Source organism: Lissotriton helveticus, chromosome 11 (genome assembly GCF_964261635.1).
Source record: "Lissotriton helveticus chromosome 11, aLisHel1.1, whole genome shotgun sequence".
NCBI classification, from domain to species: domain Eukaryota; kingdom Metazoa; phylum Chordata; class Amphibia; order Caudata; family Salamandridae; genus Lissotriton; species Lissotriton helveticus.
The window spans coordinates 1,127,700,293-1,127,728,072 of NC_136072.1; the positions used below are offsets into that span (position 1 = coordinate 1,127,700,293).

Here is a 27,780-nt window from a genome sequence, read left to right on the forward strand (position 1 = left end):
CTGTACTGCACCATTCCCTCTGGGCTATCCACTGACCTGTATCTGGGGATTTGGCTCAGTCGCGACATGCAGGTACTGTGGGAGATTAATCTTGGGCGGGCTGTCAGTTGGTTTGAAGGGAAAAACCTGGTCACGACTGCCCTTATCCTTGGCGGGACATGTAACTATAGCAAAGATGATTGTGCTACCAAAATTCTTGTACATCTTTATCAATCTACCAATTCCCCTGACGCTAGCCTTTTCTAAGATGATGAGAGCCCTAATGGTATAATTGGTGTGGGCCAGGAAACAGGCGTGCACATCATGGGAACTTCTCACCCTACCTCCGAGCCAAGGGGGACTGGTTGCTCCGGACATCCCTTTATACGCTTACTGCGCACAAGCTCAGTTCCTAAATCATTGGCTTTTCCCAACCCCATTTCAACCACATACAGCCATTGAACTGGATAGAACAGCGTCTATTGCATTAAACGGCTCTGTTTTTTCCAAATTCAAAAGACCCAGACACGAAATGGACACCACGGAGACACTGAGATGGGCTTGGAATAATATGCAGAGGGCAAAATATGAGCCGTTATAAGCCCAATCAGCCCCACTTCCCAGATACCAGCGATGGCTGACCGAGGTGATATTACACACTCCAACAGATTAGGGTGGAAGGCTTTTGGTGATCTCTACCCGGGGGATACAATCATCACACCTCCAGTGGCAACGGAGGACAACGCAACACACTTTTCGGATTTAAGCTGATACTACCGCATCAGGGCCAGCTGTCGTAATCCACATAGCTCCTTCCCCGCACACCCACCCACCCCGACAGCCCTGGAACACATATACACAAACACTTCCCAGCGTAAGCTGATCACTAGACTTTATAACTCCATGCAACGTAACTATCCGATTATCTACCCAAGGGCTCTTGAGGGCTGGAATGTAGTTACCCACGCCCCTCACCGAGGAACAGTGGAGGTTCTGCTGCGGTCAGTTAGAGATGCTATCCCTGAATTACAAACTCAGTTTGATTCATTTTAAATTCTTACATAGGTACTACAGAACGCCAATTCAGCTTTTAAGTTGTGGCTATGAGAAGATGATAAGTGCTGGAGGTGTGGCTTTATACAGGCCACCTTTCTACATATAGCCTGGCAATGTCCCAGGTTAGCAAAATACTGGATGGATATATCCGCTTCCATCAATGAGATACTAGAGCTGAGGCTGGCGCAGACACCTCTCCCCGGTATATTAGGATATACAAAAGACACCACTGATGAAGTCAGGCGACTCCTAGCAATGTTGTTGCTGTTGGCGAAGAGACGGGTCGCTATGAGTTGGGACAGGCCAGGAGCTCCGAAGTCTAGATCTTGGGTTCAGGATGTTGTCTATTGCCAGGAACAACTTAATACATTTTGGGAACTAATGCAGGCTGCCTCTAGACCCCGGGATATTTGGGGCCCCTTTCAAGATTGGATTAGATCCCAAAACATAATTGATGTTCACACGACCGGCCACTAGGTCTTTACTGGCAGCTGGCAATGGCTGAACCTCCAGTCCACGATATCATGCTATCAAGTACGGACACCACTATGCTCATTCTACTGGAATAACCCTTATGTTTTGTGGATTTGTTGTTACATGTTAAGCCGAATGCTGCAGCCAACTGTTGTAACTGCTGTGCTGTTTAATTATCCAACTTACTTATTCAATCTGCTGCACTGAGTTGTTCCCCAAGTTGGGGATGTTACTTCCTACCTTTGTTTTTTCCCTTCTCTCACCCTCTAGCTCCTTCCCCTTCTCACCTCCCATCATTCTTGCGTCTTATCCCCTCCTCGCTCACTACCATTCACCCCCCCAGTTTCACTTTTTCTCGTATCCACAAATTGTCACTGAAATGAATTTGCTGTCTTTATAATTTAGTATTGTACAAAATGGCGACTTCCTATGTTCTTTAAAAATTTTAAATACATAATTATTTTTTTTAAGTGATGGAACTACAGTGTATTTTTAGAAAAGAACCCCCCACCCTCCCGAAGAAGAAGCTTTCCAGTCTCTGAATCCTCCAAGCCAAAAACCTTTCCTAAATGCAAGATTCCAAGCTAGCAGCATCAGCTCTCCTCTTATCTTGGCTTACTAGGAAGAGAAGATGCTCATATTCTTTCGGGCATGGGAGATACACATCTGTGGTATGGTTGTACTCCTATTACACACATCAGACCTCAGGTTTAATCACTACGTGAAGCAAGGGAAGTCACACGCCTAGACCACCTCATTTGGTGTCCTCTGAACACGAGAGATCTATTTGATTAATGCAAACATTCAATAATCACTGTACTCCCAGCTGCAGGCATACTTTAGATATGTAAAGGAGCTGTGATAGTCAATAGGGTCATGAAATAATAGGCCACAAGGTCGGAAAAAAGGATGGAACACTTGGCCTAGAACAACTAATTTGGGCAAGATGCTAGAGCACTTGGCTTATACATAGGACGATACCAGTGGCCAAAGCAACAGGCATGGTGCACCCCACTAGGGCAGAGGATCAGGGTACAGCCAGGAAGACAGACCAGGTTACATGGGGCGGCTCAGCCAATAGAAGCAGCAGAGAGACCACCTGGAAGCAGGGCAGACCAGTACAGAGCCAGATGCTTGATCACTACAGAGTGGAATCATTGAATAAGACCACAGGTTATAAAGATCAGAGACATTTATAGTGTTTCTTTTCAATATTTTCAGACTGTATTCACATTAGTTGCCTAGGCTCCCTATCATAATACTTGTAGACCAGCCAGGATACAAAGTTCCAGTAGAAAGAGCTCTTCCACCTAACACTGGTGGCATGAACAAATATGTTAAACAACATTATTTTGAGTACTGCTCTGTTTCTGGAGTTCATCAAACCTCAAGAACAGCCACACACTAATTTCCCTTCTACATTCTATTACTCAAGCAGTCTTTCCACTGCATGTAGTGCCAACAATGAAACGGTTTGGAAAATAAGTTTTATGTGCCAAGAGGGCAGAGTGTTCTCTGTTTTGGACTGGTGGAGCTGCCAGCTCCTGCGGCAGAAAAGTGAGTGGGGAGCTCCAGCATGTGCACTTACACTAGCTCTGGGTGGCATATCCTAAACCTGGAAGGAAACATCCTGGCTTCAGTAACCGCCAGAACAGTGGCTCAGCTCAAGAAAAGGGACTGATATATATTTTTATCAGAAAGCGCTATAGAATTACAAACCCCTTCCCTCTTCAATCCATCCACTATCCTTCTCAATCAAGATAACTGACTAACATATCCACCACTCGAATTACTTATATATTTCACTATATTCATTCACCACTAATCCTTTATGGGCTACGGAGTAGCGTTTTACTCACCGAAAAAGAGTTTCAGCAACCCATCAGGCGTAGCAAGCGCTATATAAAGGCAAACTTTTTCCGTCTTCTATCCCTCCACTATCCTTCTCAATCCAAATAACTGACTAACATATCCACCACTCAAATTTACTTTCATATTTCACTATACTAATTCACCACTAATCCTTTACGGATTCCGGAGTAGCGTGCTACTCGCCGAAAAAGTGCTTTGATGCCTCGTCATGGGTAGTAAGCACTATATAAATGCAATTACAATACAATACCAGGTCCTTGTGTTTCTTCTAGCAATAGAATATAGAAAGGACTTGAGGTAGCTTGGCTGCACAAGTTCAGTTGCAGATAAAGGGGACCTCATTGCCTGCTACCTGTCTGGAGCAGGTCTGGTCTTAGGTAGATGACTAGGGTTAGCTGAGATATTTAACATTTGTGAGTGTGAGTTCAGATATTCCTACTGTGATGCTTGAGAAGAGTAACTGTTGGTGCACGGCTGATTTTAGAGGACGTGGGTACAGAGCTGCTGGCCACATCAAATTGGTGTAGGTGGCAGAAAGAAGCCCGCTGAATTATTTCTTCACGGTGTTGATGACGTAGAAGCGAGGGAAGCAGCAACACTTATGAGGCACTTAGTGGCTCAAAGTTGCGTCTGATTCTAAAGAACGGATGTCATTACATTAATTCACCAAAACAAACTAGTAAATGGTAGGTTAGCAGACAGCGTGACCTGAGCCTGTGACATACAAAATGCACCATATACATCGGAGGAGAAGACATTAACTCACTAAGACAACTTAGAGGCACTGATTAAGGCTCAGTTGGAAAGACCCAATGAATCTCTGTGTCCTCCTAGCAGGGAAGACATATCAGTTGGAGAATGTTCACTGCTGACAAATGCAATTTGCAAGTTCCAACCCCAGGAAGACAGACTCAGCCTTCCATCTCGCCGAGGTGCGAAATGAAGCACTATGTAAAAAACAAGTTATTATTTACTAACTGGCAGTGATTCAGGAACTGAAACCTCAACTATTGCAGGCATAACTTTATGAAGGTTCTGCCTAAACGCTTGCAAGCATTTACCTCCCTCATAACAGACAATAATCTAACAGTTCAGCTCTAAAGGTAATCACACCTAGCCCAGGACTCCGATTGTACACGTTGTACACCATTTTACCCTTCTATCAGGTTGTGCTATTTATCAAAATCATCTTTATATATTTGTTCCCTTATAAATTATTAAACTGCTCTATTCTCTCAGTCTCCTTTATTAGAAACAATAACCACTGCTCACTTTTTGTTTTTCTTCGTACGCAAATATTCTTTCTCTAGTTACGGCTGTTGTCCTTCACTAAATTCCTAAATGTATCACTCTATAAAGGGTCAATAAAGAAATAAAACAAATTTGGAACCTATGGATAAAGGCCTGGAATGGTAAGAAAAACGTTAATGAATGTGATGTTCAGGTACTCTTGTTTCTAGAATATAACTAGGACTCGAGGTTTTAGATTGCTTTTTTTAAGTATATATTTCATAGGTATTAACCCATATTTTTTCCTAGTTCTCGTATTGGTGTTAATCCACATTCTTTTTGTTCCATGCTAAATAAAGCGCCAATTATTCTTTTTCCTTTAGTGGATGCATGATAGCCCTGGCATCCCTATCTTAACGGGAGGACTACAGCCATAATGATAGTGTTTTAATTTTCTCAGATTTTTCTTATGTTCGTAAAAAAGAAAGAACTTAATTTAACCTTAAACATGGCAGTCTATACGAAAAATCAAAAATGGAGATATTAAAAAACAAAGTCCTCGGGTTCCAGCTATTCAATCAAATACAGCCATTTTTTTTTTTACAATTAACACAGGGCAAGCATTCACCTGAAAAATCAGCTTTGAGGACTAATGAAACTATACAAAACCAAGCATAGACGTAGAATATTACCAAAAAATGGTTTGAAAATGCAGTTCGTCACTTACCAGAGCCAGATGCGTCCGCTTCATATATAACCACTATGTTTCCCTCCCAAAGATGAGATCAAGCATGATATCCATTCTCTCAGGTACAACTACAGAACAACTTGCCACGATGTATGAAAAAATCATGGAAGGAGCGGTGTACATCACATTTGCTTTCGGTTCCAAAACTCAAAGCAGTGAGTGTACGTCTTGACAAGCCCTAGCAACCAGGTAAATTTAGGGGAAGTATCAAATAGTCAACTTGGTCAGGAGCGCAATGTTGTTAAAAATGGGAGAAAAGATGAGCTACGTGGTCATATTTATATTTTTGTCCTTTGCTCTCTTTCATTGACAACTGTTCCTGAATTGCTGGGGCACGACATGGAGAACCAAAAAGCTTCTTTCAAAAGAGCTACTGTATCATGATTTCTAGATGGAGCTTCCCTTTCCCAAATGTCCAACCTTTCATATGCACTGCCACACCACCACTGTGCCACAAACTATCTCGATCAAGCTTTGTGTGTTCTTTCCGATATGCAAGTATACAAGTACTGAGTGGACAGTCACTATGACATTCTTCCAAATGATTGAAAAAGGGAATTCCCATATAACCTAATGTAAATGTAGTTGAGCTTATATAGCGCACAGCTACCCGCAGTGGGTTTCCCGGCGCTTGCTTAGGGAACCCTTCCTGGTATTCCCCTGTGAGATAGCAGGGTATCCACAAGGTGAAAGTCAGGCATCCCGCCGCGAGGGGCCGTTGTGGAGATTAAGCAAGCTATTGTCCAGAGTCGCAGAGTGTGAACCCGTGAGTCGAGGAGGCACCGGGGCGAGAATTATCGAGTCCGTGGAATTTTTAGACCAAGACCCCGCCGAGGCAGGGAATTGAACCCTGGTCCAGGACCGATCTCAGCTTCCGGGTCTGCTGCCTCTAACCCCTGAGCCACACTTCTCCACGACCTAGATGGAGCAGCGTCTGTGACCATTGTAGATGACCTGAAAATGTCTACAATGAGAATGTGCCTTTGGAAGGTAGTTACTAATGCACTTGCTAAGGCGAATGAACATTAATAGACACAACACCCAATGTCATACGATTTTCAGATAGAAGACACTGCCACCAAGCATTAGCAGTCTTTTTAAAGTAAACCACTGGAAAATGTACCCCATACGGTACCAAAGGATCCATCCCAATGACAACCTTCTGCCTTTCGAAGATGAAGCATGACTCCTTATAGGAAAGAGCCTGAAGCTTCCTGGATCATCTGTGGACATAAAGCAATGGACCTTTTTCTTTGCCTTGCTTGCCTGCTCATTTAAAGAATGGAATCCAGTGGGTTCAAGAGCAGTATTGGACACCGGTTTAATTTCTAGAACTTGCTCAACCAGGTCTCCTTGAAGGGAACATTGTGTGCACTAGAGGCAGGGTGGAACTTTCAGGAAGCTTGATAAAGCTAGATGATCCCAGGAAATGTAATTTGGATGAACAGGTAACAGTACATCTTAGGAAGACTGGATCTACCTCTGACTGAGAAAGCTGCACCACAGCCAGGCAACTTCTTTAAAGGATGTGGCTTTATTAGCATGTTCAGCCCTGGAGTGCTCTGGTCAGGTTCGGTGTGGTTCCAAAGTAGAAACACCTGTCTGTAGTACATCACATTAATAATATTTGGTTTTATGTAACACTGCTTGGCTTAGCCAGGATTTCAATTCATGGCCTAAAAACCTGGGGTGCTTAATGAACGGGGGCATCTTGCCTGCATTCCGTACCAGATTCAATTGACAAAAGACTGACTAGTACTAAAGTATGGACAGTATTGTGACTGTGCTTTCCATTCATTAGGTACTCACAACTGTCTGCTGCTGGATAAGTCTCACCTTAGTAGAGGGATGGTCAAAAGCCTCCGTATGGGCAAGGTGATGACCAAGCCAGTGCTGGCAGGCCCATATGACCCAGAGGATCGCACCTGGATTTGAATCTCTCTTACATAAATAAAGGAGCTTCTATAGAACTACAAAGATTAGGGATTCCCTGAGTACCAGTCAGTTCATCAAAACAGACAGACTGTTTCTCAGCAACCTCAGGTGAAATTACATTTAATGGGAAGAACTCACTGATTGGTAGTTACCTAAACCCCCACGTAGGCTTTGTGTGGCTCTGCCCCAGAGAACTGCCTGCAGTATTCAAATCCCTGTGCAGGGAAGAGGCAAAGTTGTTTTCAGCTGTAAAGCCAACCCTTTCAAGAAATTGAGTCAGCTAGAGGGGGAACTTGCCTGCCCAAAAGGGCAAAGCATCCAAGAAGTAAAACCCTACGTCCTGGTTGTGAAAAATTGCATCAGCCGTCCAGAGCAGTAGGAGGTGATCCAAGCAACAGAGATACTAGTGAGAAGGGCACCAAGGACGAGCAGAGACTTCTTTCTTCAGGATTCTTGATTCAGAGGGGAAGATGCCCTCACGCCCTGTGCTCTCTAGAGAGAGTCCAACTGAAGAAGCAGGGGCTGGGGAATAACACGTCAGGTATATATTTCCTCTGACTGTGGAGGCTCTCAAATATGTTGCAATCATACAAAGAGAATTGCCCTGACAGTGGGAGATGTTATTTTCTAATAAGTATGGCTTATCTGCATCATATCATGGCTTGGGGAAAAGTTGTGTGGCCAGCCAATTTATTTGAACCAATCCAAGATAACCACCATTAATATTCTAGTTAGTAGCATTGATCGTTTTTCTGTGATGTCATTTCCTCTTATCCTCACATATTAAATATCTCAATGCCCTTTGCTGAATCCATTGCAAAGCATTCGAAGTCCATATTTTCACTGCATTCAGCGTCCCCTTGGGCATTTTGGATTAGTTATTTACCTGTAATCCTAGTTCTCTTCCAGGGGTATCCTCATCAAAGTCATAAGCATTAGAATATTCCCGCGCATGGGCGGGAATATTCTAATGCTTATAACTATTGATGAGGATCCCCTGGAAGAGAACTTCCTATTCTTGGACTAACCTAAAAAGATACTAGGAACTCTTCGAGTATTCAGTGCATGGTGCCACCCTGGCACATAGGAGCAGTCGCCATTTCCCTTATACAATCAAGAAAAGTGAAAGAGAACACCATTACATCCAGCCCTGGACAGCAGGCGACACCGGTGCGGGCAGCATTGATGCACCCAGAGGATGCTTCTACAAGAGAAGAGCCACACCATTTTTTTTTTAAGTAACAGCATACTTCTCAAGAAGCTTTCCTGTCCTGCCTCCAGCTTGCCAGCAATTCAAAATACCATTTGGGAAGAAGGGAAAGCACAGCAACAGTGTAAATGGCTTTAACCACCAGTGACAAAATAAGCCATAATGTGAGGTCAAGAGGCAACAACTACCTAATCCTGGGGGCCCTTTTATTTTAAATTCCCTTATTTCTATAATATGCGGACTATGGCAGGGTAGATCATAGATGGTTATTTTAACATTGACAAAAACCAATGTGGGTTTTAATCTGGCGCGTCAGATTGAGTCAAGGGCAAAATCGTCTCTATAGCAAACTTCAACTCTGATTGAATTAAACTGCTTTGGGTTTCACTCAGTTCCAGGCGCTTCGAGTACAATCCAGCAATCCTTCCACGACTGTTTAAACATCTATTGGCCCTTTTTCAGAGGTCCTAGATTGTTAGGACGTGGACTCTCATTCTGTCATTAGCTGCAATTGAAGTCTCACTATCCATGAAATGGTTCAACCATGGCCTGGGCGATGATGGGAGAGGGGTGCAATGCAGGGGACTCTTGACGACCTCCTTCCTTACTACACAGACATGGCACATGATCTCAGTATCCCATAATGGAGTGGTGTGGCTCACTGGTTAGAGGCGGCAGACCAGAGAGCAGAGAACGGCCTGGGACCAGGGTTCGATTCCCGACGCGGCAGGGTCTTGGACCAGGGTCAGCGGACTCGATAATTCTCACCTCGGTTCCTACTCTAACCAGGGATCACACTCGGCAACTCTGGGCATTAAGCTTGCCTCATCTCCACAACGGCCCCTCACAAACGCCGGGGATGCCTGGTTTCACCTTGGAGACTCCCAGGAGGGACTATCTCACAGGGAAAGCCAGGACGGGTTCCCCAGCGGTCTATAGCGCTACGAGGCCTGCGGTGCGGGTAGCAGTGCGCTTTACAAGACACACAATTTACAATTTACAATTTATAATGTCATGGTTATAAACAATACCATTCAAACCACAAAACCAAACATATTCGCCAACCAAATTTGAAATTTACTGTTGCTTAAAAGAGTGACCAATTGGGAACTGTGAAAAACACATACACATTAATAAATGCATAAGGAATAGACTCACACAGGGCGGTTGCACAGATGTATGAGGTGGAATGACAGTCTTGGGATCTCATAAAAGTGATGCTGCACTGGGTTTTTCTTCCAGGTTTGCCCGTTTACGCCAGTACATGTCTTCCATGGAAAACAGCATGGACATTATACCCATTGGGAGTTCCATTTAATGCTAAACCATTAAAGTGGAATGAGGTCTATTTACCACTATCCAAAAGCCTCAGCTGATTAAAGGAAGACTGGTGGTTTAATGTGACCGCCATAAAACCCAACACTTGGTACTGGCACAGACTGGAATTTACTAATACACCTTTCAGACGAACATTAATTTCATTTAAATGCAGGCAGCTGGTGTGAAGGTGGCAGTCACAGACAGATTTGTAAGCCAACTAACCACACAATAAAATATGAATGGCCACTGTGACATGCAACCACCAGCCAAGCTGATAATTTATGGGGTTACACTACTGAAAAGCTAAGCAATCTATGGCATCACAGAGGCACACAGCAGATTGACTAGTAGAATGGAAAGATACATGTAAGTTCAATATTTCCCTAAAAAGATCCAAGGGGTCTCAATGGCAGTTCTAGGAATCGCTTCAGCCCCAATGAAGGTACACCACTTGGACCAAGGGGTGTCCTACAAGGCCCACTTGTGATGAAGGCAAGCAGACTAGAAGAAAAACACCTTTTCAGATATGTGGCGCTAAGACCAGTAGGCATGTTTGGTTAATGTGCACTTCAGTACCTCGTATGAGATCAGACTATATCAGGAACACACTACTCTAGAAATGGGAACAGGCAAAAAAATACTCACCGTCTGTGCAGAAGTAGAAGAAAGCATGAGGAAAAGTAGAAGAATCAATAACAGAGAGAGGAAAAATAGAGCAAAGCAGTTTCATATGCAAACAGGGATGTGGCTGTGGATCAAGTTAAACAACAGTAAGATGAGTCCATGCGGTAACCTGTGTTTCACCCTGGGGAATGATGTTTGGTGGTAAATGTGTGCTATTCTAAGGCTGGAGGCAGCAAATAAAGAAGATATGAGGTAAAGGCAGGAAGCGGTCTCTTCCTTGGGATGTCCATCGATTTTATTAGGACATTTATCCGCTACTTTGCTTTTTCATATGAGGTCAGCATGGTAAAGTATGTGGGACATGTGAAAAAAGACGGATTAATATGATGCACTAACCGGAATTCTTCGATTGAGGACTTAAGTGAGAGACAGGAAGCAGAATGCACTGCATTTCTGCTCTTCCAAGCGATCTGCTCAGGTTATGGGAAAAACAGGATAGAAATAGAATTGACCCTGTTTGTCAGTATCAGTAATTGTTTTTAATGTAAACATCCCAAATGGGGAACAGTGGGCTAAAAAGGGCAGGCCTTCACATGTGTGGAGTAGGTATCACACTAATACACCTTAGTGCATCTAGCACACAAGCTTTTCCTTTAGGATTCAGGCTTAGGAAGGCTACCAGCAGGACTTAAAGGCTTTGAGTAAATCATACATAACTTAGAGCTCTGGAGCAATTAATAGGTAAGCTTTATAACTAAAGATTCCAAAGCACAGTGCTTTACTAAAGATGCTAAGTCTAGGATACTCCATGGCATACCTCACGCTCAGTGCTTCTGCACTTCATTCATAGGAATGAGTCATCTAGCTGTCACAGGATTGAAGCAGCAGTGCCTGGAGTAACTCTCCAGACAAGACAGGTTTCATATACAGAGTAGAACAAGTGGTCATGCTTACCTTTCAGAGCTATAACCTTGGAAGCAGGGTTCATGATGGCACTCTCCGCTGAGATGGGCCGGCGGATGGGGGTGTTTGGCTCGCTCATATCGATAATGACCACCTGGGCCTGCTCTCCCACTTTCTCCCGGATGCAGATGAACTTGTCAGACTCCATGGTGAGGGTGCTGAACCCAATGTTTGCAGGGTTAATGCCCAGGTTCTGGAGCTAGAGATAGACACAAACAAAATACATTAAAAAAAATTTAAAAAATGAAGAAATGTATCTACTGATAGTTCAAAAGAATGCAATGTTTGAAAAAGGAGATACTTAATAGCACTGGTAAACATATCCCTAAGAGCATATCGAAAGGTTACACATAGGTACGTAAAGAAAATGAGCACAAGGTGGAAATCATAGCAAATAAATCACTAAAATCTGAAAGCTTTGCGTGATTAACATGATGCCTCATTAGCTCTACGCTAAAGACAAGAGCATTTCAAACCCTGCATGTTTGTTTCCAATAACAGCTTACAAAAGAGACATGGCTAACTTATCAATCAGTGGATACCTATTATTTCAGACATACATCGCAAGCTATGTTAATATTTCAGCATCTGGGTGTACAAGCTTGGATTAATATACTGTGACGTAGGTTTTAGGGACCAAACCCCATTCACAACCAATAATCAGTCAACTAGGACAGACTGCACGGTGCAGGACTCCGGTCGCCCATATTAGTCCTTCCTCTGATTTTTTTAATCAATTCCTTCACACAATCCCTAAGTTAGCCAGGTCCTTGATTTTTTGGACATGGCCATTCTTCTTTTTGCTAGCAACAAATCTGATCTTGCATATTTAATCTCCCTCTTAATTCTCCAAGATAAGCCCTAGAGTGCATATTTCTCATGAAACAGTCAACAGGTGGCACTGAATATATCCTCTCCAGTAAGCTCTGAATGAGAATCGAGTCTCAGACCATTCAGATAATGTTGAAACTCTATGGTTAAACATCAAGGAGTCATAAGAGGAAACCAGCTGGTGTTAGACGCTGATCATAGGGGGAGCAAAGCTGCTGAAGGACTGCAGTTTAAAGAAGTTGCATAGCAAAAAGCGGCGTACGCTGCTTCACACAATTGGAGTCATATGTCCCATTGTATCCTCAATTACATTTTTTTAGGTCAACGATTCACTCGCAATGTGGTACCATTTAAATTTAAAGCAGCATCAGAATCAAACTGTAAAGGAAATCACAAATATTGCATATATTCACCTCTAAGAGGGACACTGCCACCCTTATATTGAGTCTGTCACCTCAGAGATGAATTGTATAGCTGCGGAAGTTTGAAACACATTCCTTTACATCTGGGACTATTGATCTCAAATTTCATGGTCACGCTGAATGTCCCCTTGACAGCCATGTTGGCAGATGCCACCACCCAAAAACAAGAGAGGCAATTCAATGCAGATCCTTTATATTTGTGGACTAACTCACAAGCAACGTTCACACATCCACATCTACGGCTTCAGGTGTCAATCTGCAATCATGGGTGAAGTGCCACAAGTGACAAATGACTGCCCTGCAAACAATGTGGCGGGTCAGAATACACACAAACATGCACCATCCAACTTCTGTTTAATCACTTGACTGCCACTCATCCTTTGTTGGCAAGAAAACCTGTGCATTTGAGTCATTCCAAGTGCATTCTATCACACATGTGGAACTTCAAATGATTTTTCCAATGGATTCTCTTGCAAGTCCCTACTAAGCATCAGTCACCAGATTCTCACGGTCTGGTGCTCCATATTACCCTGCAATACATCTCCATGCGTGTCTTCAGCACCAGTTACAGCTTGCTCGGGTCTATATGAAGCCGCAATAAGGAACAAAAATGAAACCACGCAGCAGGAGGGAGGAAATGAGAAAATGTATTTAATACGATCACCACAATTTACAATTGGGCCAATTATTCTAGGCAGGAACCATACTCCAGAGACTTCACATACTGATTATTTCCTGAAATGCAGTATCCAGCCTCCAAGCCTGGGCTTGTTCAGGGCCACAGTAGTGAGAACTTACAGGCCCCACATGGGCAGAATGTTCTCACAAACGTACAGCTCTTCTGATTATGCTCAAGACCACAACGGGTACTCCGTTAATATGCTCTTTAATGCATCCAACATCACACCTTCTAAAAACATCACCATACAATGCTGACCGCTCTGAAAGCATCTTTTGAGAGTCAGAAAGACAAACTTGTGGCTAGTAATTCTGGGCACCCATTCTGATGTGTGTACTGTTACATACATGTTATGACTTCAAGGACTAGAATTAAAAATATTCTGTAGGTTACAACATGGAGCAGGATTAAACAACCTGTCGCCATCATGTTGCTCACATGAAACCCCAAGCACTGCATTACACATGTAAGCGTGTTTTAACAAGCATTGGCAACACCAATAGATCTGGCTTATAAATGAAGTGCCTCTTCAGGAAATTGTGGGCTTAGGCACTCATTAAGCTATGAAGTTATACATATATGTATTCACTTATTCTTGCACTTACGCATCCATTCCTCTACTTTAACAACATCAATCTAACAAAAACACAAACTCAACAACTTATGCTAGATAAATTATAAGAAATAAAGTAGAAAAAAAGACAACATGGTGCAGTATAACATGGGAGGCATATGCTTGCAATAACAAACTTAAACACAGCAGGGGTGGCCATCTTGAAATGGTATTATAAAGTCTATCAGACTTTTAAAGTTCCAGCCTTAGAACCAGTGTGTTGCCATCTTGGAATGGTAAAACAAAGATACATTATGACTCTACCATTCCATGATGGGTGCCTAGTTTAGAGACAGTGGCGATGCGGGATGGGATTCAGTGCAGATGAAATTAGCGGAAAGCAAGTGGTCCAATAGCACTACCAAGGGAACTGTTGTGTATTCAAAAAAGAGAAATAAAAAGAGGGGAAGAAAAGAAATTAAAGGGAACCTATGAAAGAAGAAAAAGGGAAAACTAAAAGTTCGCACCCACCAGCCTTGGTAAAGAAACGCACCGATTTTCAAATGGACATGATCAGAGAAATGGCACCACTCACAGGGCAAGAGAGCCAATGGCTGAAGTAGTGTTACTCATTACACCATGTTGTATGCCGTCATGGGTGGAGGCAGAGTGTAAATGACGCTCAGAGAGACCAGTGACAGAACATGGTGAACCCAAAGCTTCTCTATGTACCACAATTTATGCATAAATATATATGACAGACAAATATGAGTGTCAGGCATTCCGAAGACAAACAATACAGCAAGAATGATTACAGTGCAGATCTTTTACGCTTTATAAAAGGGGCAATCAGCACCAATATCTTTGCCTACAAAATGAATCTGCAAGATTTTATTCATCAAGATACATGTCTCCAGGCAGCAACACGGTGCAGTAATATTGCAATCTTAAAAGCCAATTTCCTTCAGCACATTCTGTTCACAATAAGTCCGGCCTACTGCCGTGGAAAGTTTCCAATTAAATAGAAAAAAAAAATCAATATTTTCCCTAAGGACTGATAAAGCCGTTAGCTTGTACCACTGGCTTCACACCATAACCAGAACAGGCCTACCGAAGTGAGCCCAAGGTTTCACACATGGCAACCATTAAGTATGCTGCAATAACAGTACAAATAAATTCACAACTATAGTTGCCAAAACAATATAAAATTCCTTGAAAAGGGGCCTAACAAGGATTATCACTGTGCAAATCTATCTGCACGGTTTGTCAGAGAGGGTAACCATCATCAAAACTTTTGCCTACCACAGTAATCAATGTGATTCCATGTAAGGACCTCTCTACAGACTTTAATACAGAGCAATAACAATTCACCCTTAAATCCCTACTGACTAACATATGATTTTCACAATAAAGGCTACGGCTTACTGCCTTTATCGCTGCTCCATAAATCACTGCCATAACCAACTCACTCCTGCTGCATTGCACATGGACGTTTGCAATCCACGCCCTCTGTCAGTGGAAGAGCACAACTTCTGCTCCATCACATGCTGTACTCAAGGAATCAATATATTGACGGGACCAAAATCCCTCTCTCAGAACTACCTCTACAAGATCTTTTAATTTGGATCACATAAGAACATTGACGCCTGAGCGGTCAAGCCAGACCTATAAAGAAAATGCCCAGCTTCATCTGCACTCAAGACAAAATGCATCACAAGAAGCATGCTGACCGCGTCCAATCATGAGAAGATGCAGAGAGGGAGGAAGGGCTGCACCAATTTACACAATCTGCCACATGGGCATATAACAGGTGCAAGTGCAAGATACATGGAACTTGAAGGGGAGAACATTGGGGATGTAAATTGTGCTTAGTCAGTAAGTACACCAATTATTACAGTGCTGCTGTTCAACCACTAACAAACTGATTCAAGCTTCCCAACTAAAAAAACAAGGAATTTAGAAGCCCATCGAAGCCAGAGTAATAACTTCTAAACTGCAGTTTAGTTTACGTGATTGGTGTGAACCTCTCACTGAGACTAATACACAAATCATCTTTACCCATCAGGGATATATACGCCTGGAAGAGTAGCTATAGTCATTTAAACGTTTATTATTTTAGATCCTTAATGTCATGTTAGCCCGGACTTCTTTATTCTTCTGACCATGGCCAACAAACCCGAAATTGTGACCACCAGATAAAGCAGAATAGCTCCTGAATCCACTGTTAGTATGCGTGTTATTGCAAGCGCTGTGGGTGGCATCCATGCAACACGAACAGAGAAGAGGTCTGCCACCTCGGGAATCAAGGAGGCAGAAATTAATTTCAATAGTGTGTTTGGCTGACATAGGAACGATATAATACACACCGTCCAGCTAACTTATTCAACGGCTCTTTGCAGGTCCAAGCACAAATCACTTGGATGGGACACTCGAGGCACACAGGAGGTAGCCCCTTCAGAAAAACGAACAGGATCACATTGTTGGGCCTTTATCAATTAATTACAGATTGCATCATCCTGCAGGCCCAAAACTGCCACTAGAGTCATCTTCCCCTAAGTAAGCATCTTTCCGTTCCCCATGAAGGCCTCCTGCTGATGGCAGGGCCCTCAATGTTTGCATTACAGGTGCTTTCTGGCTAAACACTGACTTGTAGGACTGCTGATACTGCCTGGTGGAGTTATACATTGTACGATGTGTGGCAGCACAGGGATGTTAATAAGATGTCTGCCCCAGGCTGCAGCCATGTCTCCGTGTAATGAACCTATGCAAGATGTGAACTCCATCAAGGTGCAAGCAGGTCCTGCCAATGGACACGTTACCCAGTGCCTTAATTATTTCACAACTGGTGTGGCAAAGCCAAAGGGAGGCAGCAATGTGCGGGAATCCCCTTGGTCGAGGGTCTGATTCTCAGTACAGAGCAGTCAGGATCCGCCCTCAGGGAGGCATGCAGCAATGTGCAGAACTCCCCTCCTTGGCTGAGGGCCCGATTCTCACTACGGAAGACTCAGGATCAGCCCTCAACCAATGCCTACCAAACCCCTTTCTTCCGAATACTCCCAAAAGCAATCCACGAGTTGAAATGGGTCTCGCTGTGTCAGAAAGAGCTCCTCCCCCTTTGTGTTTTTCCAGGAGGTCTTGCAGCTTGAAAAGTGCACCCAACCTTTGGCGAAGGTCAGATGTCCACATTCCAATGCGCGCCTCAGGAAATGCACGGGGAGTAAAGAGGAAGCAAGAAATGACGTAAATGCGTGAAGTAACAGTTGATAAAACAGACAGTAGACAGTGAAAGGACTGCAGTCTCGATAAAGTACGATAAAACAAGTGATCCCAGACAAACCTGCACCCAAGGTTCCATGCACTACATCAACTATTATGCAGATGCAGAAAGGGATACAGGAAAATGGGAACCGCATAGGGGCAGGTCAGGGGAGGGGAGCATAAGTAGTACCGAAATGCATGCAACAATAATACTGTCAAACAATGAGAATACAACACGTAGCTCAGTGGACAAACGAGCCAACTGCGTGAAACCTTGGGCCAAATACGTAGAATTCGGACAAAGATATTTCCACTGCATTGGACGGTACCACCATCTCTTTTTGTAGATGATATTTTCTAACCCTTTTAACGGAGTATACAGCATACACCATGCAATTCAATAATAGGGGAAAGCCTCTTATTATTTGTTTGACAATTCTCAATGGACCAGTCAAATTCAACCAGTCCCGTGTCCACACACTTGGCCCCCCACCCCCAACCCAAAAGACTAAGGCAACATCTGAAATATTCGGCTGAAACACCTCGACCGGAGGCGCTCTCCTCAACCTCATCTGCCTCCACAACCCATCTCCCCCTGCCCCCAATACGCTCAACAGAATATACCCAACGTGGAGGGTAAAGGCACATGGGAGCGGCCTCCAGATAGTGTTCAAGCTCTGCTTCCCACTGTCCCTCAAACATGAGTGGGGTGCCCTCTAGATTGCCAATTAGTTTCTCCATAACAAGAATATTCCATAACCACTGGTAGCACTGTGGATCGTGGGTGAGTTTACTTTTTTTCCATGCATCTTCATGTTACATATCATTCGTTCTTGCCATATGCGTACAATTCTCTGGACAAAAGCCCCACTAGCAAAGTTCTTGAATCTAACAGCAGCGCTAACCCTAAAATGCTCCAGGCAGTGACCGCCACTTCTCTCCAAACGGTACGAGTCTGGGGCATCCCCACCAGATATGAAATGTGCTTCTGCTATTCCACAGACCCTCCGACAAAAGTCTTATGGGTCTGGATACATCTTGCATAAGAGGCCAGTCATATATCAATTTGTATTGGGTTTCCTTATTCCTCAAGCTGATAGAACTGTTAAGTATTTCCCTTCAAGACGTTTCCCATAACACTGTCTTATAGGGGTGTTCACATTTTTGTGCCACCGCCCTCTGGTAGCCTGTCTGTCGGTTAGGTTGCTCCCAGTAAGATCTTATAAATGTTGGAAACTCCCCCTTCTAAATTGAGGAGTCTGCCTATCATCCTACAGCTTAACCTTTTAAGCAGCTCGCTCCAAGGAGAGGGCTTGGACATGGCTTATCAGTCATGGCCAGCTTTTCAAATGGGTGTTGGCCTGAAAAACCAACAAGGGCGAAAAACCAACAAGGGCAAGAGTGCAATTATTTACTGCAAAAAAGAGGGTGTGATATGTGGGCAATGAAAAGAATTGAACACTCGGTTTTTAGAATGAAAAGAGAAGCCAAATAAATTGTCCCACAATTCTGTGCTCAGTACCAGCCGCTAACTCAGTGAGATTAATAAACTAGCGTACATGGATTTGAAAGAACTGCATACAAAGGCATAGATTCCAGAGATTGGATAATTGTGCCTGTTAAGCAAACAGAAGTACAATATTCATTGTGCAGGGTTTTGAGGACAGAGACCAAGCTTGAGTTTACTATGTACAGATGTCCTGTGCGACACTTTGGGGGTCACTGCTCTAGAAAACAAGTATAGGCAAAGCCAGCAGGTCTCGTTTTGGTCATGTGGAAAAGCATCCCTCATGCTGTGCCACATGGTTAAAGAAAGAAAACAAAAGTCTTCTGATGAGACCGGCCACAACATTTTGTAGATGTATGCACCAAGCATGCGCGCCTACAAAACGACAGATTGAAGATCTTAAGTTACACCCAGCTATGTGGCCCGAAGCAATACACAACTACGCCGCTGTAACCATAAACGCAAGCAGGCCTGGTATTCGAGCAACACAAAGCCAAGAGGCAGCGAGCACCGCCGTCAGTAGCACGACTTCATCAGCAGATTGTGGGAAGCAGCCAATCGAGATCAGAACAGAACACAAACATTTGGTGTATATGCAGGGCTTTAAGTGGGCCGGGTCTCACCGATTCTGAGCACCGGCAGTTTTTAAAGGGGGCATCGAAACGGGTCTCTATTGGGCTCTGTTTTGTGCCCTGGCACAGGCGGTCCATTTCCCCCCCCCCCCCACTGCTGTGACAGCAGGCACATCGTTGTGCGCCTGCTCACTGCTCACTAGGATGTGCGCCTGCTCACACTGTTGACTTTTCACAAGGGTGTGCGCGTGCTCACACTGCTCACTTCTCACTAGTGGAGGAGTTACAGTATGGCGTCACGCCAGGTGAACGTTGTAGGGAAGGGAAAACCTTTAAAGAGAATCATTTTCTCTCTGGATTTCCCTTCTCTTTTTGAAACTCGGGAGCAGTAACATCGTCGTGGTGTCACCAGGGTTTTAAGTGGAAGCTTTTTCAATATTATATACAAGCCATAGTTGCTGCTTATTTATCTTATGCAACTAACAACCATTGACAAAGCCAATAGTCCTGACTTCTTGTAGGTATTATGTTACTTGTTGTATCACATATCTAGAGGCAATGACCGAAACAGCAAAATACAATTCGGGCGGCACACTATGATGAGCCCAGGTTTTTAACTTACGTGTTTTAAGCCACACCCTTAATCATATTGACCACGCCCCTTTGAGAGATGCCCCGCACTCCAGTTTTTAATCCCATTAATTTTTATTTGTTTATTTATTGCATTTTTATAACGCGCGGACTTTACCCGAAGGTGTCAGAGCACTGTACAATAGAACCAGTTACGTTACATGAGAGAACGGATACAAAAATGGAACAAACAAAAATAGCAGGCCATAGAATCAAAACAACTCAGGCAAAAGGAACACAATATCAAACACAGCAAGCACAGAATGTACAAACAAAAATATAAATATATATGACAAATTTACAATGACTAAAGAACCTCCTGGCGAAAAATAGCAGGCCATAGAGTCAAAACAACGAAGGCAAATGGAACACAATATCAAACACAGCAAGTACAGAATGTACAAACAAAAATATAAATATATATGACAAATTTACAATGACTAAAGAACTTCCTGGCCGGGTCTGAGAAGGAAGGAATTAGTTCTGAAAGCGTCTTTGGAATAGAAGAGATTTGAGGACCGCTTTAAAGATCTAGATGGAGGTGATGGCACGGAGCAAAGGAGGAAGCGAATTCCAGATTCTCACCGCATTACTTGAGAACGATTGCGCCATCAATTTGCCCCTTTTAAAGGAGGGGGGCTCAAGCAGAAAAGTTTCCGCATTCTGAAAAGGTCTTGAGCCTCCAGACAATTTCAGTTTATTCGCCAGATATTGAGGGGAGGAAAAGTGCAAAGCTTTGTGGGTGATGCACGCCATTTTGTCAATAGCTCTAGCCTTGATGGGAAGCCATCGGAGAGAGGACAGGATAGGAGTGATGTGGTCACTTCGTTTGGACCCTGAAATGAAGCGGGCTGCTGAATAGAGGACGGATTTGAGGGGGGAGAGGTGAGATTTGGGAAGGCCAGTCAGAAGAGAATTACAATAGTCAAGTCTAGAGAGAAGTAGCGATTGGACCAAGGTTTTTAGGTCATTCTCCGGGAAGAACCGACGAATCCCCCATAAGAGTCGCAGTTGATATCGTGCGCTCTTGGCCATGGAGTTGATGTGTGAGATTAGGTTGAGTCTTTTGTCAAGTATGACACCTAAGGATTTAGCGCAGTCCACAATGATGGGTTTACTGTTGAGTAGATTTGATTGATCCATCCAGGCTTGAGCAGAAGGCGGAGAGAGAGATAGATATAAGGAGGAATTCCATTTTGGTGGGATTGAGAATGAGCTGGTGAACTAACAACCAGTTGTGAATAGAGTTGAGAGTAGAGTTGAGTAGTGAGAGATCATGAGAGGAAGACACCTTGAGGTAGATTTGGGTGTCATCCGCATAGAGATGGTAGAGGATCCCAGATTTGCTTAGGGGGTTCCCTAATGGTTCCAGATAGAGATTCACGAGGATCAGAGCTGAAGAGAAGGAACACGAGACAAATGTACAGCATGAGACAGTTTGTGTAGGGTGAACACACCAGGCCCTCGAGGGTGGGGCACAGGAGGTGATCGTTGATTGGAGGGGTCGGCAGAACAATGGCTGCATCACGTCAGAGAGAAGAGCCTCGCTTTACATGCTCCTGTTCATGCAGAACAACAAGCCCTGCTTTGCATACCGCAGCAGGGCACGGAGCTCAGCGCACACCTAGAGCTCCTAGAAGCCCTGTGTTTGGCAGATCGGGGAGCTAAAGCACATGGACGTTATTGGTGCAGAGGGGTGCGGCGAACGAACCAACAAATCCTCGTTATATAAGTTCAAATAACTTCATTTCGGCAACTAAGGCCATAAAAGTATAGAAACGTAATTTTAAAACACATAATAAATAGCTAAAACTGAAAATGTAGACATTCATTTTGCAGATTTGTTCCCAAAAAAGTAATGCAAATTCCAAATGATCCAAGGCAGTGAGAAATTAAAAAAGAGCCAATACAACAGTAAAACATATGAAACAATCATAAATCAATTAAATAAGTGGCATCTTGGCAGAAGCAGCATTGTAGCAGAGTACTCAAGTATCCGGCCCTGCGACAGGACACCCAGCTACGGGGGAAAGAAGAGCCTTTCTTCTCACAAGCCACACTGCACCCAGAAATGTGACACCCGCACAAGCATGCAACTGTTGACAGTCAATTGTTCGTATTCGAAGAGCAATGCGGTGACTGCACACCTGACTGCAGACAGGCAGCAGCCAGGTAAGGCGCAGACAGGCAGGCAGCCAGCCAGGTAAGGAGCGGACAGACAGGCAGCAGCCAGGGAAGGCGCAGACAGACAGGCAGCAGCCAGGGAAGGCGCAGACAGACAGGCAGCAGCCAGGGAAGGCGCAGACAGACAGGCAGCAGCCAGGGAAGGCGCAGACAGACAGGCAGCAGCCAGGGAAGGCGCAGACAGACAGGCAGCAGCCAGGGAAGGCGCAGACAGACAGGCAGCAGCCAGGGAAGGCGAGGACAGACAGGCAGCAGCCAGGGAAGGCACGGACAGACAGGCAGCAGCCAGGGAAGGCATGGACAGACAGGCAGCAGCCAGGGAAGGCGCGAACAGACAGGCAGCAGCCAGGGAAGGCGCGGACAGACAGGCAGCAGCCAGGGAAGGCGCGGACAGACAGGCAGCAGCCAGGGAAGGCGCGGACAGACAGGCAGCAGCCAGGGAAGGCGCGGACAGACAGGCAGCAGCCAGGGAAGGCGCGGACAGACAGGCAGCAGCCAGGGAAGGCGCGGACAGACAGGCAGCAGCCAGGGAAGGCGCGGACAGACAGGCAGCAGCCAGGGAAGGCGCGGACAGACAGGCAGCAGCCAGGGAAGGCGCAGACAGACAGGCAGCAGCCAGGGAAGGCGCGGACAGACAGTCAGCAGCCAGGGAAGGCGCGGACAGACAGGCAGCAGCCAGGTAAGGCGTGGATAGGCAGGCAGCAGCCAGGTAAGGCGTGGATAAGCAGGCAGCAGCCAGGTAAGGTGTGGATAGGCAGGCAGCAGCCAGGTAAGGCGTGGATAGGCAGGCAGCAGCCAGGTAAGGCGTGGATAGGCAGGCAGCAGCTAGGTAAGGCGTGGATAGGCAGGCAGCAGTCAGGTAAGCCATGGACAGGTATAAGCTGGGCAAACGAACAGAACATGGCGACGAGTTTCCTTGTCAGAATTACAGGCTGGCCTAACGGGAGAGAGACTCCAATGCAGCCACCCATCTGCGAGGAAACATTTTCAAAGGTAGTGAACCCACTCTAAATTGGAAATATAACTGGATATCCAACGAGGCAGTGAAACAATCCAAAAAGTGCTCGAATACACAGGTAGACTTGAGATGAAGCAGCTCCGCAGATAAAGCGGCGCTAGCAGCTTTTCGAGCATGGCTATGCAATGTCCCTGACCGGTATTGTTTTTCAAAAGCTCATTAGAAGAGAAGTGTTCACTGGACGAAGTCTCCCAAATATCAGACACACCTAGAGAAATCAACAACTTTTTGATGTTTGCGAGCCGAGGGATGTTATTGATTCTGCCGGCCTCAATGAGGTCCTCAAAGGCTGCAGTATAGTGTGTAATCTCTGGGGTAGACCATATGCTCTTCAAATACAGTAATGGGCCAAGCCTAGACTTGCTTTCAACCCTTTTATGCCCATGTCTAATGCCAAGGAAAGGAGAGGAGTGCTCGCAGGTGAAGAGGCCAGGGTTCTTAGGGTTATATACTAGATGAGTAGCCCCAGTGTGAGAGCATAGACAGAGGTGACGGAGCCACAGAGGGCCCGGACTCTGAGGCCACAGAGCCGGAGGGCCCGGACTCTACGAGGCCACAGAGCCGGAGGGCCCGGACTCTACGAGGCCACAGAGCCGGAGGGCTCGGACTCTACGAGGCCACAGAGCCGGAGGGCTCAGACTCTACGAGGCCACAGAGCCGGAGGGCTCAGACTCTACGAGGCCACAGAGCCGGAGGGCTCAGACTCTACGAGGCCACAGAGCCGGAGGGCTCAGACTCTACGAGGCCACAGAGCCGGAGGGCTCAGACTCTACGAGGCCACAGAGCCGGAGGGCTCAGACTCTCCGAGGCGACAGAGCCGGAGGGCTCAGACTCTACGAGGCCACAGAGCCAGAGGGCTCAGACTCTCCGAGGCGACAGAGCCAGAGGGCTCAGACTCTCCGAGGCGACAGAGCCGGAGGGCATGGACTCTCCGAGGCGACAGAGCCGGAGGGCATGGACTCTCCGAGGCGACAGAGCCGGAGGGCATGGACTCTCCGAGGCGACAGAGCCGGAGGGCATGGACTCTCCGAGGCGACAGAGCCGGAGGGCATGGACTCTCCGAGGCGACAGAGCCGGAGGGCATGGACTCTCCGAGGCGACAGAGCCGGAGGGCATGGACTCTCCGAGGCGACAGAGCCGGAGGGCATGGACTCTCCGAGGCGACAGAGCCGGAGGGCATGGACTCTCCGAGGCGACAGAGCCGGAGGGCATGGACTCTCCGAGGCGACAGAGCCGGAGGGCATGGACTCTCCGAGGCGACAGAGCCGGAGGGCATGGACTCTCCGAGGCGACAGAGCCGGAGGGCATGGACTCTCCGAGGCGACAGAGCCGGAGGGCATGGACTCTCCGAGGCGACAGAGCCGGAGGGCATGGACTCTCCGAGGTGACTGAGCTGGAGGGCATGGATCCGTCAGAGGTGTGACATTGGTCTAGGACATGTTTTCGAGCAAGGTTTAAATCCGAACATAAAGGGATGCTATGCCAACCTAGAACAGAGAAATTGCTTTATTTTTCATCTATACGGCCACATCACAGAGCCACTTGTAAATGCTCAGAATCTGGACTGACTACTGATGCCTACAGGAGGCATGCCTTCCATATGGACCGCTGAGGCGGTCAGAAGTCATGCCTTCTGCTGCGGCCCCACTAGCCTCCACCAACATCTGCAGTACACCCTCGGCCTCAGTATTGTGGTGTATATTAGTCTCAGGGATGTCCATTAAAGTCAACAGTGGGCTGCGATGACCACTGGCAGTGGCGTGTCTGGCTTCAGATGCTGCCAGGAGTTGTACCATCTGCAGTTGTCCCTTCAGTGCTTTACTAACACCAGCAGTACTGTGATGACTCGGTCAATCCAGGGATGTCCTCCACTGGGGTGTGCAGTGGGCTGCGATGACCACTGGCTGTGTAATGCATGGCTTTAGATGCTGTCAAAAGTCGTAACTTCCGCTGTGGTCCCACCATCCTTCACCAACACCTGCAGTACACTCTTGGCCTCAGTACTGTGGTGTCTCGATCAATCTCAGGGATGTCCCCGCTGGGTTCTGCAGGGGGCTGCGATGACCACCGACTTAGGCGTGCATGACTTCAGATGCTGCCAGGAGCCCTATACTCTGCTGTGGTCCCTTCAGTCCTGCACCAAGGCCAGCAGTACACCCAAGGCCTCAGTACTGTGGTGTCAATTAGTCTCAGGGATGTCCCCCGCTGGGTTCTGCAGGGGGCTGCGATGCCCACTGGCTGTGGAGTGCATGACTTCAGATGCTGCCAGGAGTCGTACCCTCTGCTGTGGTCTCTCCAGTGCTTTACCAACGCCAGCAACACACCCTTGGCGTCATTACTGTGGTGTCAATTAGTCTCAGGGATGTCCTGCACTGGGGTCTGCAGTGGGCTGCGATGGCCACTGGCTGTGGTGGGCATGGCTTCAGATGCTGCCAGGAGTTGTACCATCTGCTGTGGTCCATCCAGTGCTTTACCAACACCAGCAGTACACTCTTGGCCTCAGTACTTTGTCTCAGGGATGTCCTCTGCTGGGGTGTGCGATGACCATTGTTTGTGGCGTGCATGGCTTCCGATGACCCTGCTCCGGTTAGGCACTTGTAGTAGGCAGTTCTACATGCTCTTCTCTCACAGCTGCCCCAACGGGGCGTCCCAGCGCTGTATAACGCTGTGGAACCCTTCCTGGCTCTCCCTGTGAGAAGCCCCTCCTGGGCACCCCCAAGGTGAAGCCAGGCATCCCAGTGTTGTAGGGGCCGTTGTGGAGATTAAGCAAGCTATTGCCCAGAGTTGCAGCGTGGGACCCATGATTAGAGTAGGCGCCGAGGCGAGAATTATCGAGTCCCCGGACATTGAGCTCAAGACCCTGCCGCATCGGGACTTGAACCCTGGTCCCGGGCCTGATCTCTGCTTCAGAGTCTGCCGCACTAACCAGTGAGCCACACTTCTCCACTATTCCGAGGTGGCTGTGTAGGAGTTAGGTACAGGCCAGATATCCCACTCGAGGGTGCCGATTCCATAAATACAGAAATGAAGGGCTTGTGGTCTGCAGCAACCGCCAAGCCATGCTGGGCAGAAGTGGCGCCACCCCACATAACAGCGAAGGTCCTCTCTAGATATCAGTGTGAGTGTGGGCTCAGCTGTAGAAGATTAAGGTGTGCCCTGTTTGGCTTCATACCGCAATCCCACCCCTAATCCACAGTGGCTGCAAACACTGCAAGCCCCATGTTTTTCAGTGGTCCACGGAGACCCTTCTCATGCTGACAAACACTGTGTTGGATGTTCGCATGGATGGACCCTGGGACGGTCCATGCTCAAACGCACCTGAAGCATGTATGATGTGCTGCCCTGGTCATGTCATAGCTTGGACGTTTCAATTCTTGTGCAGCAGGAAATCACAGCGAGCTCTTACACAGTGTGCCTCTAGTCCCACCATCCTCAAGGTAGCTCAATCAAGAATGGTGCAGCAGCACTTGGCAGGCAGTGGCTTCGGCAGAGTCGGCGCCACATCACTCACATCTGTATTTTGCAGTCGTAGGGTACTGGAGACCCAGCTCTTCGCAGCTGTGTAGGGGTACTAATAGGAGCCACAGACAGGTGCAATCTTGGCATAGAGTCTCCGCAGTACCCCATCATTTCTCAGCATTAGGATGTTTGGAGTGTGCCCGAAAGAGGGAGACAGCGTGACAGCAAAAATGAAAAGGAGAATGTGAATAAGGCTGAGTGAGACACTGCGAGTTAACCTATCTTAAAGGGGCCGAATTGAGGACAAACCCGCAGGATAAAGCACTGTAAGCTAGCGCCTTCCTTCCTGTAGTCAGGGGTGGAAGCTCGTTTACAATGGTACAGGAAAAGGGCACTTCCGGGTCAAGTGCTCTTGCCCTTAACCAAGCTAATAGAATAATGTCAATATATTGGAGAAAGAGCAGTTTTGTCCCAGAGGCATTGTACTGATGATTATTGTACAAAAATAAAACTATGTTTCTTTTTAAGCAGGCTCCAAAAATAGAAAGCATGACTTTACAGGGCAAATTTGACACTTGATACATTCTTTACATCATTTTCTTAGTGGAGATTTGCTAGCAAACAATGACTTTTTGGACCATCCATTATACAAGATTAAACATAGTGGAATGCACTGCAGAAGGATGGTTGTTTAGCCGAGATTTAAAAGCCAACAGAAGCAAAATACTTTACTTTTAGCCCAAGCGTGAGGATTGCTTTTCTTTTGTCAACGCCACAGTGCACTATTTTTAAGTCTTGCAGCAGAAAACTTGAACAGTTGTCAAACTCCTACTATATACAATACAGGATACATAGCTATGACTTGAGGGCTAGCCCCTTGCTCACAACTGGATTGCTTTCTCATCTTTATCAGTTCCTGCTCCTTACTTAATGGTTTTCCTTCCTATATTTGTGTTTGTCCCATTCGAGCAGTATTGGTTTCTGACCGGATGACTTGTATTCTTCCACCACTGATGTGAGGACACTGCTTTTAGACACAGCCAGAGGCAGCCTTTCCCTGTTTTTTCTTGAAAGACCTCTAGTGATCCACACCAAAATATATATAGGAGCTCTGGGCATTCCTTATGCTTACGAATGGTAAGCTTCCCTGACACTCATTTGCTTGCTTAATCAAAGACTGTCTTTCTTCTTCTCGAGTTTGAACCTTCAATAGAGGATAGCATCGTTTTGTAACCACCCTTTTAATTGGATGATTT

At 46.0% G+C, this 27,780-nt stretch overlaps 1 protein-coding gene across 2 annotated transcripts in view; it reads right to left on the reverse strand.

Annotated features, from left to right (window-relative positions):
* The window catches only part of CLTCL1 (clathrin heavy chain like 1), a 330,795-nt gene that overhangs the window by 209,935 nt on the left and 93,080 nt on the right, over positions 1–27,780 (reverse strand). For both annotated transcript variants that reach the window (XM_078667862.1, XM_078667861.1), the window contains exon 2: positions 11,403–11,610. In XM_078667862.1, the coding sequence (XP_078523988.1) occupies positions 11,403–11,610 (208 nt within the window). The remainder of the gene's footprint in view (positions 1–11,402; positions 11,611–27,780) is intronic.